Genomic DNA, 14,769 nt, shown 5'->3' on the forward strand with positions numbered 1-14,769 from the left:
CAAAACATTAATTTTCCAGTACCAGATGAATTCTATTTTCAAGAATGAGAACATGCTGACAATGATATTATTGATTTAAAACAATCACAATTTCAAAGTTAACAGAATTATGTAAAAGAGTAGACTGTTTTTTAAGATTCCACTCTTGAGAGTCTTTTTGTTAATTACATTAATTTTACACATATACGAAAGCAGTTTGCTGGGAAACGTGTTTTCAATGAAGGTTTAAACTTGAAACACATTTTAAAGATGACAATAAGCAGAAGCATAAATATTATAAAAGGTTACAAGATCTGGGCTTTGGAAGCACCAATACTGTAAGCAAAGCATTTAAACTTCCCTTCAGACAAAGACCCAGCTGTGCGCTTTTCCTATTTAGAAAGTTTGAGTAAATTGGTAAGAGAAGTGCAAGTCCTTTTTTAGAATTACGGATCAACTTAGGAAAACTCAAGAGCCCGAGGCACACATGGGGCATCCTTAGACCTCCAACCTGGAGTCCTCCCCTGCTCACCTGCGCCACCTTCCCCCAGTGGGGATCCAAGCGTGGTGGTTGTTCAACACCCTTTTCACTGTTCTCTCCTGAAAAGAAAGGCACTTGGTCCCCCACAGTGTGTGACAGTCCCTAATAGTGCAACCTCCAAAGAGCAGCACTGGGGATGCTTTAACAGGACTTCTGCATAAACATGGTTCCTGCTTCTCCAGTGTTTTGGGGATGCTGAAAGGAGGGGGAGACTTTCACCCCAACAGGTGTCTACCATGCTACTTTCTAAAGACAAGTAGAGCAGCTCCCTCTCCTCATAGCTACTGCTTCAGGCTGTTTACAGACCAGGAAAAGGAGGCACAGAAGAATATTCACAAAATTTTCTTTGCAACAATGGGAGCATATTATTAATTATTGTTGTTGTTGTTGTTGTTATTATTATTATTATTTCAATTAAAGCTAAGATTCTTAAGGTAACTTGGGATCCTATTTGACAGGTTTTGGTCCATACTATACCACAGGCAGTTATCACCTATGGTATGATCTTGAACTTAATGCTACAAGATATACTTCTATAAATTAGTCACTACATTTGCTAAATATTCTTTTTCAACTAGAGATAAAAAGCATATTAAAAATAAAACACTTTTTAGAGACCCTCTCTGCAAAACATACCTAAATTATGCTCACTACAAAGCACTGGGTAATAAAACCAGCAATGTGCATATTCAATAAGCAGAATTTAACTTAAAAAAAATAGGAGTCACATCTTCACAAATCCTGCTGCTTGAAAATATAGATGATACACCACATTTAACCTGTCAGAAGCCTCATTAGCATCATAGACTCTAAACCAGCAATCAAGACAGCGTGCTCTTCACATGTTTACACTTTTAAAGGCTCTTAAAATAGCAGTAGTATAGATTTACATTTAAGTATTTCTGTTTAGGGGGCAAATATTCCATCTAAATTTCCAGATCCTTTCTGAGAAAGACACCTAAAGACGAAATAATTTTGTACCCAGGGCACACAATGATAAAGGACAAAGAATCCTTTTCTTTTCTGTTTTTTTTTTTCCCCTTTTCTTTACTTAGAATAGCTCAGGAACAATGGACTGCTTCCCAGTATTCAGAAGGACAGCAGGTCCTACCCGTGTTATACCTCTCCTAAACAGCTGTTGAGATTTCCAGAAAAATGGCTGATTTAATGTAAAATGTCACCACTTGAGAAAAGGAAGATCAAAACAGAGGCATGGCTACTCTTCGCAGTTCTGCTGATTTTACTTTTGTTTAGCCCTGTGCCAATTGCAGGAAGAGCTGAAAGCCGTGGGTTATGAAAGCTCCCAATTCCTATCGGTGGTCCCATTGACTTTAACGCCTAGATTTTGGACCAAGGACTTTATAGTAACAAAGCCAAGGAAGGCTCAGTATATGAATGAGTAAAAATTATTCAAGCAAGTAAAACTGGCAGGATCTGGCCCTCTATTAATAAAGTGTCATGTAAGCAGTAAGACTGCTGAGACCTCAGTAATAAGCTCAATCGTACTAATGTCGTATGAACTATCAGTAGTGTAGTACCTATTAAGACATTTTTATAAACTGCAAGAAATATGCGAGCTATTACAAGATATAATTCTGAAAAACAGACTTCTATGTAAGAAGCCAATTTAAGAGGAAAACAACATAAACAATAGTAACTGTGTGCTCAAGTGAAGCATCTTTTTAATTTTGAGTAATGAAGATGTCAAGCCAAATGCTAGAGTAGTTTAACTTAATTAGGTGGCCTATTTTTCCAGGCAGCCTTTCATTTCCCATTGAAAACTCAGCTTGTATGCAAGGCAACAAGAGCAATTTTGTCTGTAATGAATACCTCTGGGACTCCACGGAGCGATCATTTGAATGTTACATTGAAGACTGGTTTGAGTAACTAGTTTGGGCTTGTTGAGATGCCAGACTTTGTAAAACTAACTAGATTAATCAAAGCCTGGCATCTTATCGGTTTATTCGGTCAGAGGTCAACAGGTCAAACTGACTCTACTGCGGCAGCCTTTGCCAAAAGGGACAGTATAATAGTAATTGGTCTAATTTGTAGTTCAAATTCATGTAATTCTTCCAGACGTTTTATGGACCGAAAAAGTTCATTTTATGTGAAGCTCAGTTGAAAAATACTGCCTTTAACATTTCCCATGGTTATGTCCCATAATTCATCCACGCTGCTGACCTGTAGAGTTTCCTGGAAAGGAAACTACATAACTAAAATATATGATGTCTATAATCTGTTTTCACATGCTAAAAAAGTTGTACATGAAGGAGTAGAGGGAAACATTTTGAAGGATATTTTACACTGGTTGCTCATTAAACAGAAAGTTCTCTCATGTCATGCACAGCAAAAAGTAGTGCCTTTTCTCTTGTGATATGGGAAAAAAATACCTCTGGCTTTTGGACAGAGAATTCATCATTTGATGATTGATTTTCTGTTTACTTTTTTCATGGTAAAATAACAGCTTTTGTTATTTTTACTTTATTGATTTATAGTGGGCCTATCACTGAAGTTGCTACCATCCTGATGCCACAGCTAAGACAAGATGCAGTGTTTACATTACTTCCCTCCCGTTGGCAACTCTTAAGAAAAATACTTTTAATTGATGCACAGGATCACTGTGTATATAAGAGCCAAGTTCACAATTTTAGCATTACTGTAGCAGCATCTGATATTTACTTCTAAAGCCCCAAACTTCTAGAGCAAGGCAATTACCCTCCAAACCTGCTTTCATTAAAAAGTTTTTAGCCCACATGGCTGTAAAGAAAATATAAGTGCAAGGTTTCTACAGCCAGAAGACAAACAGAAGGATGAAAAATTTGTTATACTTGCCGAGGTTTTAATATGATCTCAGATCATATCCACGCTTACAGATCCACACTAATGATTTTTGAAGGCTGGAGAGGGACACTTTTGTTTATACAACTGTAATTATGGGTATGTTTGCTTAGGATCTGTAGGGAAAAGGTTTTGCCCTCTTTAGTGTTTTTACAGCATGTGCTATAGAATAGCCATTAAATGAAAGAAGCATTAAGTAAAGGCACGTTGAAGTAACTAATTTTTCAGAGATAAGTAGGCCATACACACTTCTGGTTGGAGTACAAGTTCAATACTTACTGAACGCAATCCAAATAAAATGAATTTGAGTAAAGGAGGGTAAAGATATTTCACCTGAGCAATGTCTTTTCTGTGAAATTTGAAAAAGCTCTTAAATACAGGTCAATTTTTACTTTTTTTATATAAAGGTCGAAGCATTTGACTACAAAAAAAATTTAAAATATCCTTTAATACATACACCGTGCATGTGCATACATCTTGCATTACAGCTAAAGACATTCATACATACTTATATAACACATCCCTTCAGAGAAGGATTTGGGGATACTGGGGGATGACAAATTGGACATGAGCCAGCAATGTATGCTTGCAGCCCAGAAGGCCGATTGCATCCTGGTCTGCATCCAAAGAAGCATCACCAGCAGGTTGAGGGAGGTGATTCTGCCCCCTCTACTCAGCTCTAGTGAGACCCCACCTGGAGTACTGTGTCCAGCTCTGGGATCCCCAGCACAAGAAAGACATGGACCTGTTGGAGCGAGTCCAGAGGAGGGCCACAAAAACAGTCAGAGGGCTGGAACTCCTCTCCTATGAAGACAGACTGAGAGTTGGCGCTGTTCAGCCTGGAGAAGGTTCTGGGGAGACCTTATAGCAGCCTTCCAGTACTTAAAGGGAGCCTATAGCAAAGATGGGGAGGGACCCTTTGTCAGGGAGTGTGGCGATAGGATGACGGGTAACGGTTTCAAACCGAAAGAGGGGAGATTTAGATTAGATATTGGGAAGAAATTCTTTACTGTGAGGGTGCTGAGGCACTGGAACAGGTTGTGCAGGGAGGCTGTGGATGCCCCATCGCTGGAAGCGTTCAAGGCCAGGCTAGATGGGGCTTTGAGCAGCCTGGTCTAGTGGGAGGTGTCCCTGCCCATGGCAGGGGAGGTGGAACAAGATGATCTTTAAGGTCACTTCTAACCCAAACCATTCTATGATTCTATGATCTGTAAACATATACATAGCCTTGTTAATGCAACTGTTGATGTACTTTTATCGGGGACTCAGTTTTTTTCAGATTCTGTGCCTGACGCTAAGTCACATTAAAAGATTATGTTCTACGCAAAAGATAAAGGTAGGGTAAAATTACCTCTACCTTTAACCACTCATTCAGGACCTGAAAGACCTGCTGAGTGCTTTTCTTTCACTGAAGCCATTGAAACCTTTATCCCATTTTTTTAAAAAAAAGTGGCATCTACAGCCTATTTCAGAGAAATAGAGGAGCAACAAGTGGACTCCCTTCTGTTGATACTCTATTTGTGAAATTAAAAGATAGTGGATAAGGAAGAGGGAGGTGGAATATGGTCCAAAACAGCCCTGAAGCATAGCCAGCCAGCTGACTGACCAGGTAGTATTGCCCTCTCTATTGCCCTCTCACTGTGGAGCAGCCTCTCAACTAATGAGCAAAGGCTTTCCAGTTTCTGGTCAGGATTGCCCTGGACTTCAGGGTAATATGTACCCATGGGACAATACTGGACCACTTAGTGATTCTCCATGTAAGAATGCTGCTTTTCCTGAATCCTTTCCAAGGCAGCCAGCTTCTGCCTTGTTGTGCTGACTTCAGCTCTAGAAAAGTGACAAGAGAGAAGACCCGTATCTTCTGGCAGGAATGGGATACAGTACCCTGAAATTCTAGCCTACCTCCAGGGAAAGATCAATACAGAGCAAGGGAGGGTGGCTGTTATAGAGCATTTATCCATCCCTACTTCGCATGAGTAATAACTATCCCATTAATAGTCTAAGTAATTGGGGTATAAATATGAAATAAGAAGTTTGGAACGTATCTGTGACCATGTGCATACAGCAACAAAAGGCAGGGGAACCCTTTACTGTCCTATTAATCTCTCTGTTGGATGTCATTCTATCCCATTTTACCCCAGAGCTGTACAAGACAAAACAGTTTTGACACCCATGGTGCCCACTGTAGCAAAGAGCATGCATACATATCTTACACAGATCCTCCTGGTATAGCTCTGGGAGGGAAGAAAATACCATCTCTGTGCAAACAGCATTCCTTCCTCTGCCTCGGGTATCTCTTTTCTTCCCACTGGGACAATGGGGTCACTGCCCCAAACCATCCGCTCTGGGCCCGTTCTCCTCCCTTCACTTTGGATCATGCAGGGGATTTGGCAGCTGGATTCATTACCCTTAACATTTATTAGGCCTCAGGAAGGTCACAAATGTTTGCAATACTCTATGCCACAGAGTCCTGAATTACATTCTGTACTGTGACTAAGAAGAAATATAAAATAAACAATACAATTTTATACTGTGCTGTGCGTGGCCCACAAATTACAGGAGGAGGAATTACATGAAGAACAATTCATCTCCAAGATTCCAATTATAGGTGTGGAGAGACAACAATATATTTGTGAGAATTTGAAATGCAGAGCAGTTGGCAGAGTTTTATTTTAAAATGATAAATATTTTCAGATTGAAGCGCAATTAGTAGTGAAAATGTCATGTAGTTTTACTATGTATGTTTGTTAATATGGCTGGCATAACTCATTTAAGAGATGCCTGCAGTGCAGAGTCCTGTACTACATATATCATAACCAAAAATACAGTACTTACACGTATATATAAAATGTACACAGAGACAACATTGCCAAACAGCCTTTTGGGACAGTCTAAAAGAATATCATTAATTTTTACTGTATACTTACACTTCTGGCTCAGTTCCAGCACTGGCTTTCTGTAAAAATCATTTCAAGTATAGAATTATGCTATTTGCTTGCAGCAACATCACAGGAACAGTAGTGAGCCATATGTTGCTACTTAGCAACTTAGTCTATAAGTCCCAAAGCATGTACTGATTTGAAAATTGAACAGAAATGATAATTGTTGAGGGATGCTGTGAGGCAACTTGTCTTGGATTACCAAGCTATGCAGATGTTTGATGTTATATAGCAAAAGGAACAAAACTATATTTTTCCTGTCCAATGGCTGAGCTTTTATTTATGTTAGCCTAAAGGGGATAAATTGATTAAAACCCTTAAAATAATACAAGGTGATGTTTTTCTGGATATGAACACTATGCAGTAAACAGAAAGAACTGAAGTGCAATTTCAGCTTTTTCAGGGCAATTGAAACATTTCTGATGTCTGAATTTTATTTTCTTCTGCCAACACTGTTTATTTTATAGCCCCCAAATTTCTTGAAATGCTAGGAAAAGTTTGAGGGAAAAGGCAAAACAAATAAAACCAACTTCTCAGAGTTAGATCTAAAGCACGGACGTGAGTGTGTCAGCATGCATCAGGACCCCCAAAATCCTGCCTCTATAGGCAGATAATCCTGAAGATAGCTTAGTGGAAACCTCCTGGTCTTTGGTGTTTTATACCATGACTCAGTCTGCCAACCCACCTCCCAAATAAGCTATGTCAGAGTCTGGAATTAGAAAGTTATGTTCATGTCTGACTCAGTCAGCACGATCAGAGCTCAAATAAAAGTTTCTGATAGGATTGAGCATCTTCTAACATGTGGGATTCATATTTTAGATAACAGATGTGCATCCATCAAGAAAAGCAGAGAGATGAATTCACTCCTCATTCTGACAGGATTCAAACCCTCATCTGTGATCTTGCAAGGGAACGACCAAGATATAGGGACGGGAGGGAGCCTGCACTCCTCTCGTTGAAGTCCTGCAACTGAAGGGCTCGGAGGGACAGATGCAAAATGGACACAGGAGAAAACTCTGGATTAAGTGACTAGGCTTTCATCTGGGAGAGAACGTTTTCTCATCTCTTCTTACAGGATTATTTGTTTTATATCCAGTATCAGCAAGTGGAAAATGAACAAACAGTCCTGAAAACGGGGACCAGAAAATACAGCCACATCCTTTCCTCTTCTTCTCCCTCTCCAGTAAATTACACAATCTGGCATGCTTTGTTCTCAGAGCAGTGAATGTCGTATTCTGTCCCGTTTAAACAAGCAGAATGGATGCTGAAGCGGTAGTCAGTTCACCAATTTTGGGTGACCACCAAATGTTTACGCCTGAGATAGGTGCAGCGCCTCATTACAGTCAGTGAAAACCTTGCTAATACTGTCAATGGAGAGCTGCTCAGCTCCTCTGAGGAATGGCTACCAGCGATCTACCTCAGAAACAGGTTCAGGAAGGCTTCTCTTGCAGTCCCAGTTCTTCTCTAAACAAGACAGAGGCAGGATTTCCAACACACACCCCTGGCTTCCTGCTCCTAGTGTGGTATTTTGTCTCCCATTTTTTAACGTAGTTATTATTACGGGCATCAATATATATTCACCTAAAAAAACGCTGCAGTGGTATAAGCACTAGGAGAGAATCACAGTAAGGGAACAGAAGGTGGGACAGCCCAAGGCTGGTGGCTTCTCTCAAACAGGCACGGAGGCCGCATGACCGACGTGCATTTGGTAATAATTTAAAATACCGTGCCTGGCAGTTGAGCTGCCTCTTGCCACACGGATGCCCCAGCAAAGGACAGAGTTGTGACACCCGCCCCTGGGTTTTGAACTCCACCCGTGAGCCAGACACTCAAGAACTCGGCTTTGCCATAGTGAGTTTTTAAGTCTGTAAGTTCTTTCTTGGTTCCAGCCCTTAGTAAGCATTCAGGGTTTTCTGTCATCTTTGAATTTGGAAATGTCACATTTGATAGATTTTTTCCTTGAAGACAAAATCATTTGCATTTAAAATATCTAGGCCTGGATCTTTAAAGGTACTTTAAGCACCTTACTTCCACCGAAACCAGTGAGTGTTAGATGCAAAAATATCTCTGAGGATCTGGGCCTTGTTAGCACATGTAGAAACCGCATAAAAGATTAAAACTTATACTCTTAATTTTTCAATATGCCATTTAAATTATTTAAACTACATGCATACACAGTACAAAAATATCAACAGAAGAAAAATAATTCTGATGTATAATGTGGATTTGCAATTCTTTATTCAAAACTATTTAAGACAGACATAATGATTCTCCGAAAGGTAGCAGCTGCCTTATAACAGCAATCATTCACAGAGTTTGTATTTCTAGTGTTTCAAACAAATTCAATTAGCCCTTGCACTTCAAAACCCTTAAGGCAGAAATGAGATGATACTAGGCTGCTTTAATCTAATAGTAATACTAAAACTTGTCAGTACAGTTTTTGGATTAATGGTTAGAGAAAAATTAATAATATAATTTTTCATTTTTTAATCAAACAGTTCTAGTCTAAACTACCTCTGGATCTTGGAGGGTTCTTAGCTGAATAAGTTCAATCATGCACAAATCCTAAACGTAAAGTACAGTTGGTCTCTAAAGGTACTTCAGAATAACTTCAACGGAAGGCTGGGAAGCAACATGGTGGAACATTTTAAAGATAGTCTTTTTGATCGAACGATGTAGTTCACCTCATACACCAACCTGCTTCCCTTCACCCAAATGAACCTGTGTACCTGAAGAACCCGCCTTCATGAAGACATTTAGCTTTGAACATACTGTCGCTTTCCAAAGCTGTTGATTCCTAAATTACATCCTGCTCATCTACACACATTTCCTACGCGTGCAAACTTATTTTCCACCTAATGACAGCTTTTCACATGATCTTTCTGGTCCTGTCAGAAAGAGGTATATCAGACTAGCCACTGCTGGGCCTGAGATATTGCACGACCTAGACCACAAGTCTGGTGCTTCAGGGACAATTTCTACCACAATCATCTAACTGATCTGTACCACTATCACTTACTAGCATGCAATTAAACTGACTGGAAAATGTGAAGTAAATGAAAATTTCTCCCTTACATACAGATGTAGGTAAAGGTAGAAAAATAAAAAATTTCAAAAATATTTTTTGCTTTTTAAGAAGTAATTCAAATCATTCATTCTTAGAAATCTATAGTATCTTAGGGTTCAAATGGAAAGGTGAAAGATTTTTAAATACACAACTAGTATCAGAATTTAGCGCGTAGGGTTCCCCAAAAAGAAAAGAGACCAAAAAAACCTGTAAAGAATCCACATCACATTAAACTTTTTGGGCTGCAAGACACAGAAGACCAAGTCACTGCCTTAGCCCTACTGCTAATCGTGTAACACTGGCAACATTCCTCAGCCATACGATTAGTGTTAAAAGTGCGATTCTTCAACTACAACTGGCCTATGAGTGATAATTAAAGCTATTTGTGACATGTGTAGCTTATAATGATTAACTTGTCTGCAGTCAGATAAACAAATAACCTGCACCTGTAAAGACTTTATTTCCTGAAGGTAAAACAACTGTTTAGGAAAGATCATGCTGGCAAAACAGCTGCTTGCATTCTGGAGAGGAAACAAGGTAGTATCTTTCAACAAACGCCAACTCTGGTGTTTTATCAGCTCTATCTCATTAACTGGAAACAAGGCTTAAATGCTTTGTTTATAAATTATGATTATTCCTGATTGCAGCAGTTACTGATAGTGCCACTCATTTGCAATGCAACTCTTTGAATTTGTTTAATTACAATTTGAAACAAGGCAGAGAAGATTAATTAACCCACCTGGCTGGCTGGCACATAGTCCTGGCTCGGCTCTGTCATACTCATATACATGTTCTCACCGTCAAACTGCAAAGGAAATAATAGTAAACATTCAGCAAACTTGAATATTTTTCAGCATTGACTGAAAAAAACAGTAGCCATAAAATAATATTACAGCCTGGTTTTAGAGACTTGTAATTGCGTGTGTGCATCTTGTCTTTGATGTTCCTGTTGTCATCCTTATTGACCCTGGATGTCAGTGATTTGGAGTAATTAGCGCTCTAGTAATTACAGCTAGCAAGCAAGAAATGAATGGTTTCCTTTCATCTGCAATCTGTTTTAAAACAAAATGGCTCATGTTGTGCACCGTGTATACATATTGCTGTTGGTTGTAATGAAGTACTAAGTGAATTGCACAGTTACTGAGAAAAGGAAGATGAGAATAGAAACTGCACCAAAATGCATCTTAATGGATTCCAACTTTAGCTTCTGAGCAGAACGAGGGCTGAGATTTCAAAACAAATTAAACCCCCTCCTATTGAAATGTTCCCATATCAGAAAGTAGGAAATACATTTCCAGACAGCTTTCAGACATCTGAATGCATGAAACAGTATACCTCCTGACCGTATGGTTTAAGAGGATAGTCTGCTCCATGTGTGAATAAAGTAAACATTCATAATTGGAACTGCAAAAATACCCTTCCCTAAATGATAAATAACATTCCTGGAAATGTATACAAAGCTTTGTTGTTGTTGTTGTTGTTCTTTTTCTCCCCTCAGCTGCAGTTAAGGAGTAACAGAAATGTGATAGAAAGGAGTTGATTAAAATCTGAAGGTCTACATGGAGAAAAACTGTCAGAACTGAAGCCTCATCCTGTACCAACACAAAGAGGTATAAAACTACTGATTGCTTATGTAATCTGGAAAATGTCCCCACAGAACTCTCGTCATGCCTGCTCAAGTGACAGTGCCAACAGGGCAACTATAGTCCCAGTGTCCGCTCAGGAGGTAGGGAAAAATCTTTTCAAACCTTTCAAGTAGAAATGAACAACAGCAGGAATCCCCATCCCCAGTCATCAACCAGAAATTTCCAGCTGTTACGAGGTCTGTTTGGAATAACTTTCACCTGACCCCTTCTGTGAATGCTTGGAGTGACATATTTTGGAAACGAGCCATTATTTTTGATGACACGGCGGCATTTTTAAAAAGTCCCCGCTACTGAGCTTGCTCTACTCCTACAGAAGGTGGCAGTGAAATATCCCTTGGACATTTCTTGATCTGTGCTAAGCTTCTCAGGATATTCTACCTGCAAGGTACAGTATATTCAACTAGACCAAGGTGGCAAAGTCAAACTGTGGCTTTGGCAGATAGCTCTACCAGTTTTTGCTGAGGCAGCTGAAAAGGTTTCGGCTTCCAGCTGTTCATCCTCTTTCTCTGCCAGAGGCTACAAGGCTTGTAACAGCAGCAGTAGAAATGAACAAGTGCCAGCTCCTGGCACAGCCGTTGATGGTCTGCCCTTCCTGGCCAGAGCTATTTAATAGATAGTCACAGCCTATCTGTCAGAAGTCCCAGTTTCACGGGAGGGAAAGGATTATGCCACGGGCACAGATCTGCCATAGGGAAGGGAGTATTTCCAAAGTTTGATGGAATAGAGATAGTTGGATTAGATCTTAAAAACGGGTATTGGTTGCTCCTTTAGTGTTTCTTGTTTGCACTTGCCATTTCTTTCAGCTTTCTCATTCAAGAATGTTCTTATTTATTAGCATTCAAAGTAGAGTTTTGGAGACAACTTTTTAGTGCCTGGATTGTTTGCACGCTGGAAAAAATTCATTGTTTCTTCTAGAGATGGACAGGTGAAATTCTGAGGAGAGATTTCACAGTCTGCGGTTGGAAACCAAGCGCTCCAGTGCAAGGCCTACAGGAGCTCAACTTATTCAGCTTGTCAGACGAAAGGCTGAAAGGTGCCTTGATCACTGAGATTGGTACTTACACCCTGGAAAGATGTCTGATAGCAAGATGTCAGCCTTCCTGACAGTGGTATAATGAGATCTAGTGTTGAGAAATGGGAGTTAGAGAAATTCAGTTCTGAAATAAGATACAAGTTCCTACTTTAGATGGTAATTAAGCATTATGTCAACAACAAGCTCATCATTTCTTGGACATTTTAAAATTAAGTTAGATATCTTTTTCAGAAAACGTGCATTCCATATTGTATTTATGAGAAATCCTATGGATAGGATAGTTAACGCTGGCTGGGTACGGTAGTCCTATCTGCCCTGGAACCCATGATTCCTTAAGGCTCCTATTTTGAATTTCCCTCATTACCCTCATGTATTTGCTGCACTACCTTGCTAATTTGCTGTAATTCAAATATTCAAATATTATGTTCCATACATTTAGTTGAAAAGAAAATGAAGAATTTTCTTTCTTTTTCAGCATACAGGCTAGATACAGTCCAGGGTTTTGGCTTGTCTTTAAATGAGAAATGACTTCTGAAGTGTTTTGGATGAATTTCTTGTGGTAAATGCTCAGAAAAATATATTGATGCATAGTGTCTGTAAAATGTGAGTGACCTGTTAACATCTAAAAATACCCAGCAGCTGCTTGATTTATTACTTAATTTCTTCAATATTCAAACATGGAGTTTAGTCACTGCAATATTTAGCATCTGCTTGTTAGAAGTATATGTAAGATGTTGTGTAATAAGTTGTGTAGCTCAATAAAATTTGAGGCAATGTGTATTTTTTGTAGCGTTTATATTTGCAGGATGCAAACTGTAATGTATTAGCTGACACTAACACTGTTGCCATGTTAGCATTTATACTACATTTACAGCTACATAAATTACTGTCTGCCCTCAGTCTAGTACAGTGTGGTGCATGGCTTCTTGGCAGTTCCTAAGACTTCAGATTGAGCCTGAAAAACACCCGTAAACTCAAATGATGAAGCATATACACATGCGCTTCCTACAGCAGGTATTGTCAGGAGATGCCTCCTCTAAGTTCTCAATGCTTACTGACTGTTTATAAAAAAGTTAAATTCTGATTTTTGTATACCAAAATTAAAAAAAAAGTTTACTTAATTGCTGAATTGTTTATTCATCATCCCCTTTTCCAGCTACCAAGGAAGTGTAGAATACAGATGACCTAGACGTCCCACCCCATCCAAAGAAACGGGTACACGAGCCTTCAATAACAAGAAGTTCAGAGACACCAATGCAGCGCATTGGAACTGTGCCCACCTTGCCCAAATGTGACTATCCCACATTGAAACAGTAAACAATTTGATCAACAAGAAGGTCCTACTGTTGTTTTTTCCCCCCTGTGTATCAGAAGCTTCCAAACCAAGCCCCTAAAGCCCACAAATGAACACTGAATCATTTCACCTTTTTCTACACTGCTCTCTCAACAACCCTCCTCCAGGACAGTTTAACTCATACACGTCCACCTTGAATTCAGCTTTACAAGCTTTATGCATCAGCAGTTCAAGCAACCTTTCCAGATCAGACAGTGAGTCAAAAGACCAACAAATATGACCCAAAGATGCCTCCAACCACTAGATTTTTCTTCCAGGTTATACTCCACGCCTCCAAAATTGTCTTATTTCACTCATCATCCCAGGTCTACAAGAACATTGAGCTCCCTAAACTTCCCTGCCACTCACTGTGCTTGATTTCAAGCAAAGAAACTGCACAAGCATCACTTAACCTGTGGATGATTCATCCAAACAGAACAGATGAAACACAAGGGCAGGCACTTAAATGAACTGTCTTTTATGAACCTATGTATGATGTATATATATCATATGACTTTTCATCTAAAGCTTTCTCAACGTATCTCCAAGATCCTTCAGTATCATTAAGGGCAGATTTCAAAATCTTTCATTTTAATCTATTAAAAGTGAATGCTAATACAATATTCTGATGTGTGATAATAACTACTCTTGACAACATTTCTTTTCGTATTAAAGTGTAACTGCATGAGAAATTTGGGTGAGAGCAAACTAAGAGTATGACTGCGTTGTAATATGAAAAGATATATAACTGGGAGCTGGTTTTAATATATATTCAGAATTGTGTCATATTCTTTATTTAAATTATTATTATAAATAAAACATAGAGGCAACACAGTAGCGTGGCCAGTTAGAATCTCCCTTAGAATAACCCTTTGTAAGACAAGTTATAATGTTCAGCACCCAACATCCACAAACTACCCAAGTGCTGTTATTAAATGCAATTTACTCATATAAGTTAGGAACATAATTACATAAACACTGGCTGGCTGTTATTGATGCAAGAGCTATGACAGAGTTTAGCAAATGTCCAGAGTGGTAAGGATGTTTAATCAGGCATGGATTTACCAAGGGATCCAAAGCTGGCTTTTGTCTCCCATTAGCATGGCACCACATCAGAGTCATAGGATGTAGTCATGGCCAGGAAGCCTGTTTTCATCTTCCCACTTAGGTTGCAGCCAACTCTGCCAGCATTTATAATAATGATTATGAAGTAGCAAAGCTTGCAAAAATGGCATTTTTTTATTCATTCTTTATGTCCTTCTTTAAATTAAAAACATCCGAGATGGACTATGTCACAAAGACATCATTATCAGGTTGCATAAAACTAAACAGAGAACAAAATTTCTCATGGTGACACCAACTTAAAGAATCTCCATTACAGCCTACATATGCA

General features: G+C 39.1%; 1 protein-coding gene across 5 annotated transcripts in view; it reads right to left on the reverse strand.

Annotated features, from left to right (window-relative positions):
- TOX (thymocyte selection associated high mobility group box) overlaps positions 1–14,769 on the reverse strand; it is a 235,932-nt gene that overhangs the window by 100,779 nt on the left and 120,384 nt on the right. For all 5 annotated transcript variants that reach the window (XM_063326918.1, XM_063326917.1, XM_063326916.1 and 2 more), the window contains exon 2: positions 10,104–10,169. In XM_063326918.1, coding sequence (XP_063182988.1) covers positions 10,104–10,169 — 66 coding nt within the window. The remainder of the gene's footprint in view (positions 1–10,103; positions 10,170–14,769) is intronic.

This window comes from Chroicocephalus ridibundus, chromosome 2 (assembly GCF_963924245.1).
Source record: "Chroicocephalus ridibundus chromosome 2, bChrRid1.1, whole genome shotgun sequence".
In the NCBI taxonomy this organism is placed as follows: Eukaryota; Metazoa; Chordata; class Aves; order Charadriiformes; family Laridae; genus Chroicocephalus; species Chroicocephalus ridibundus.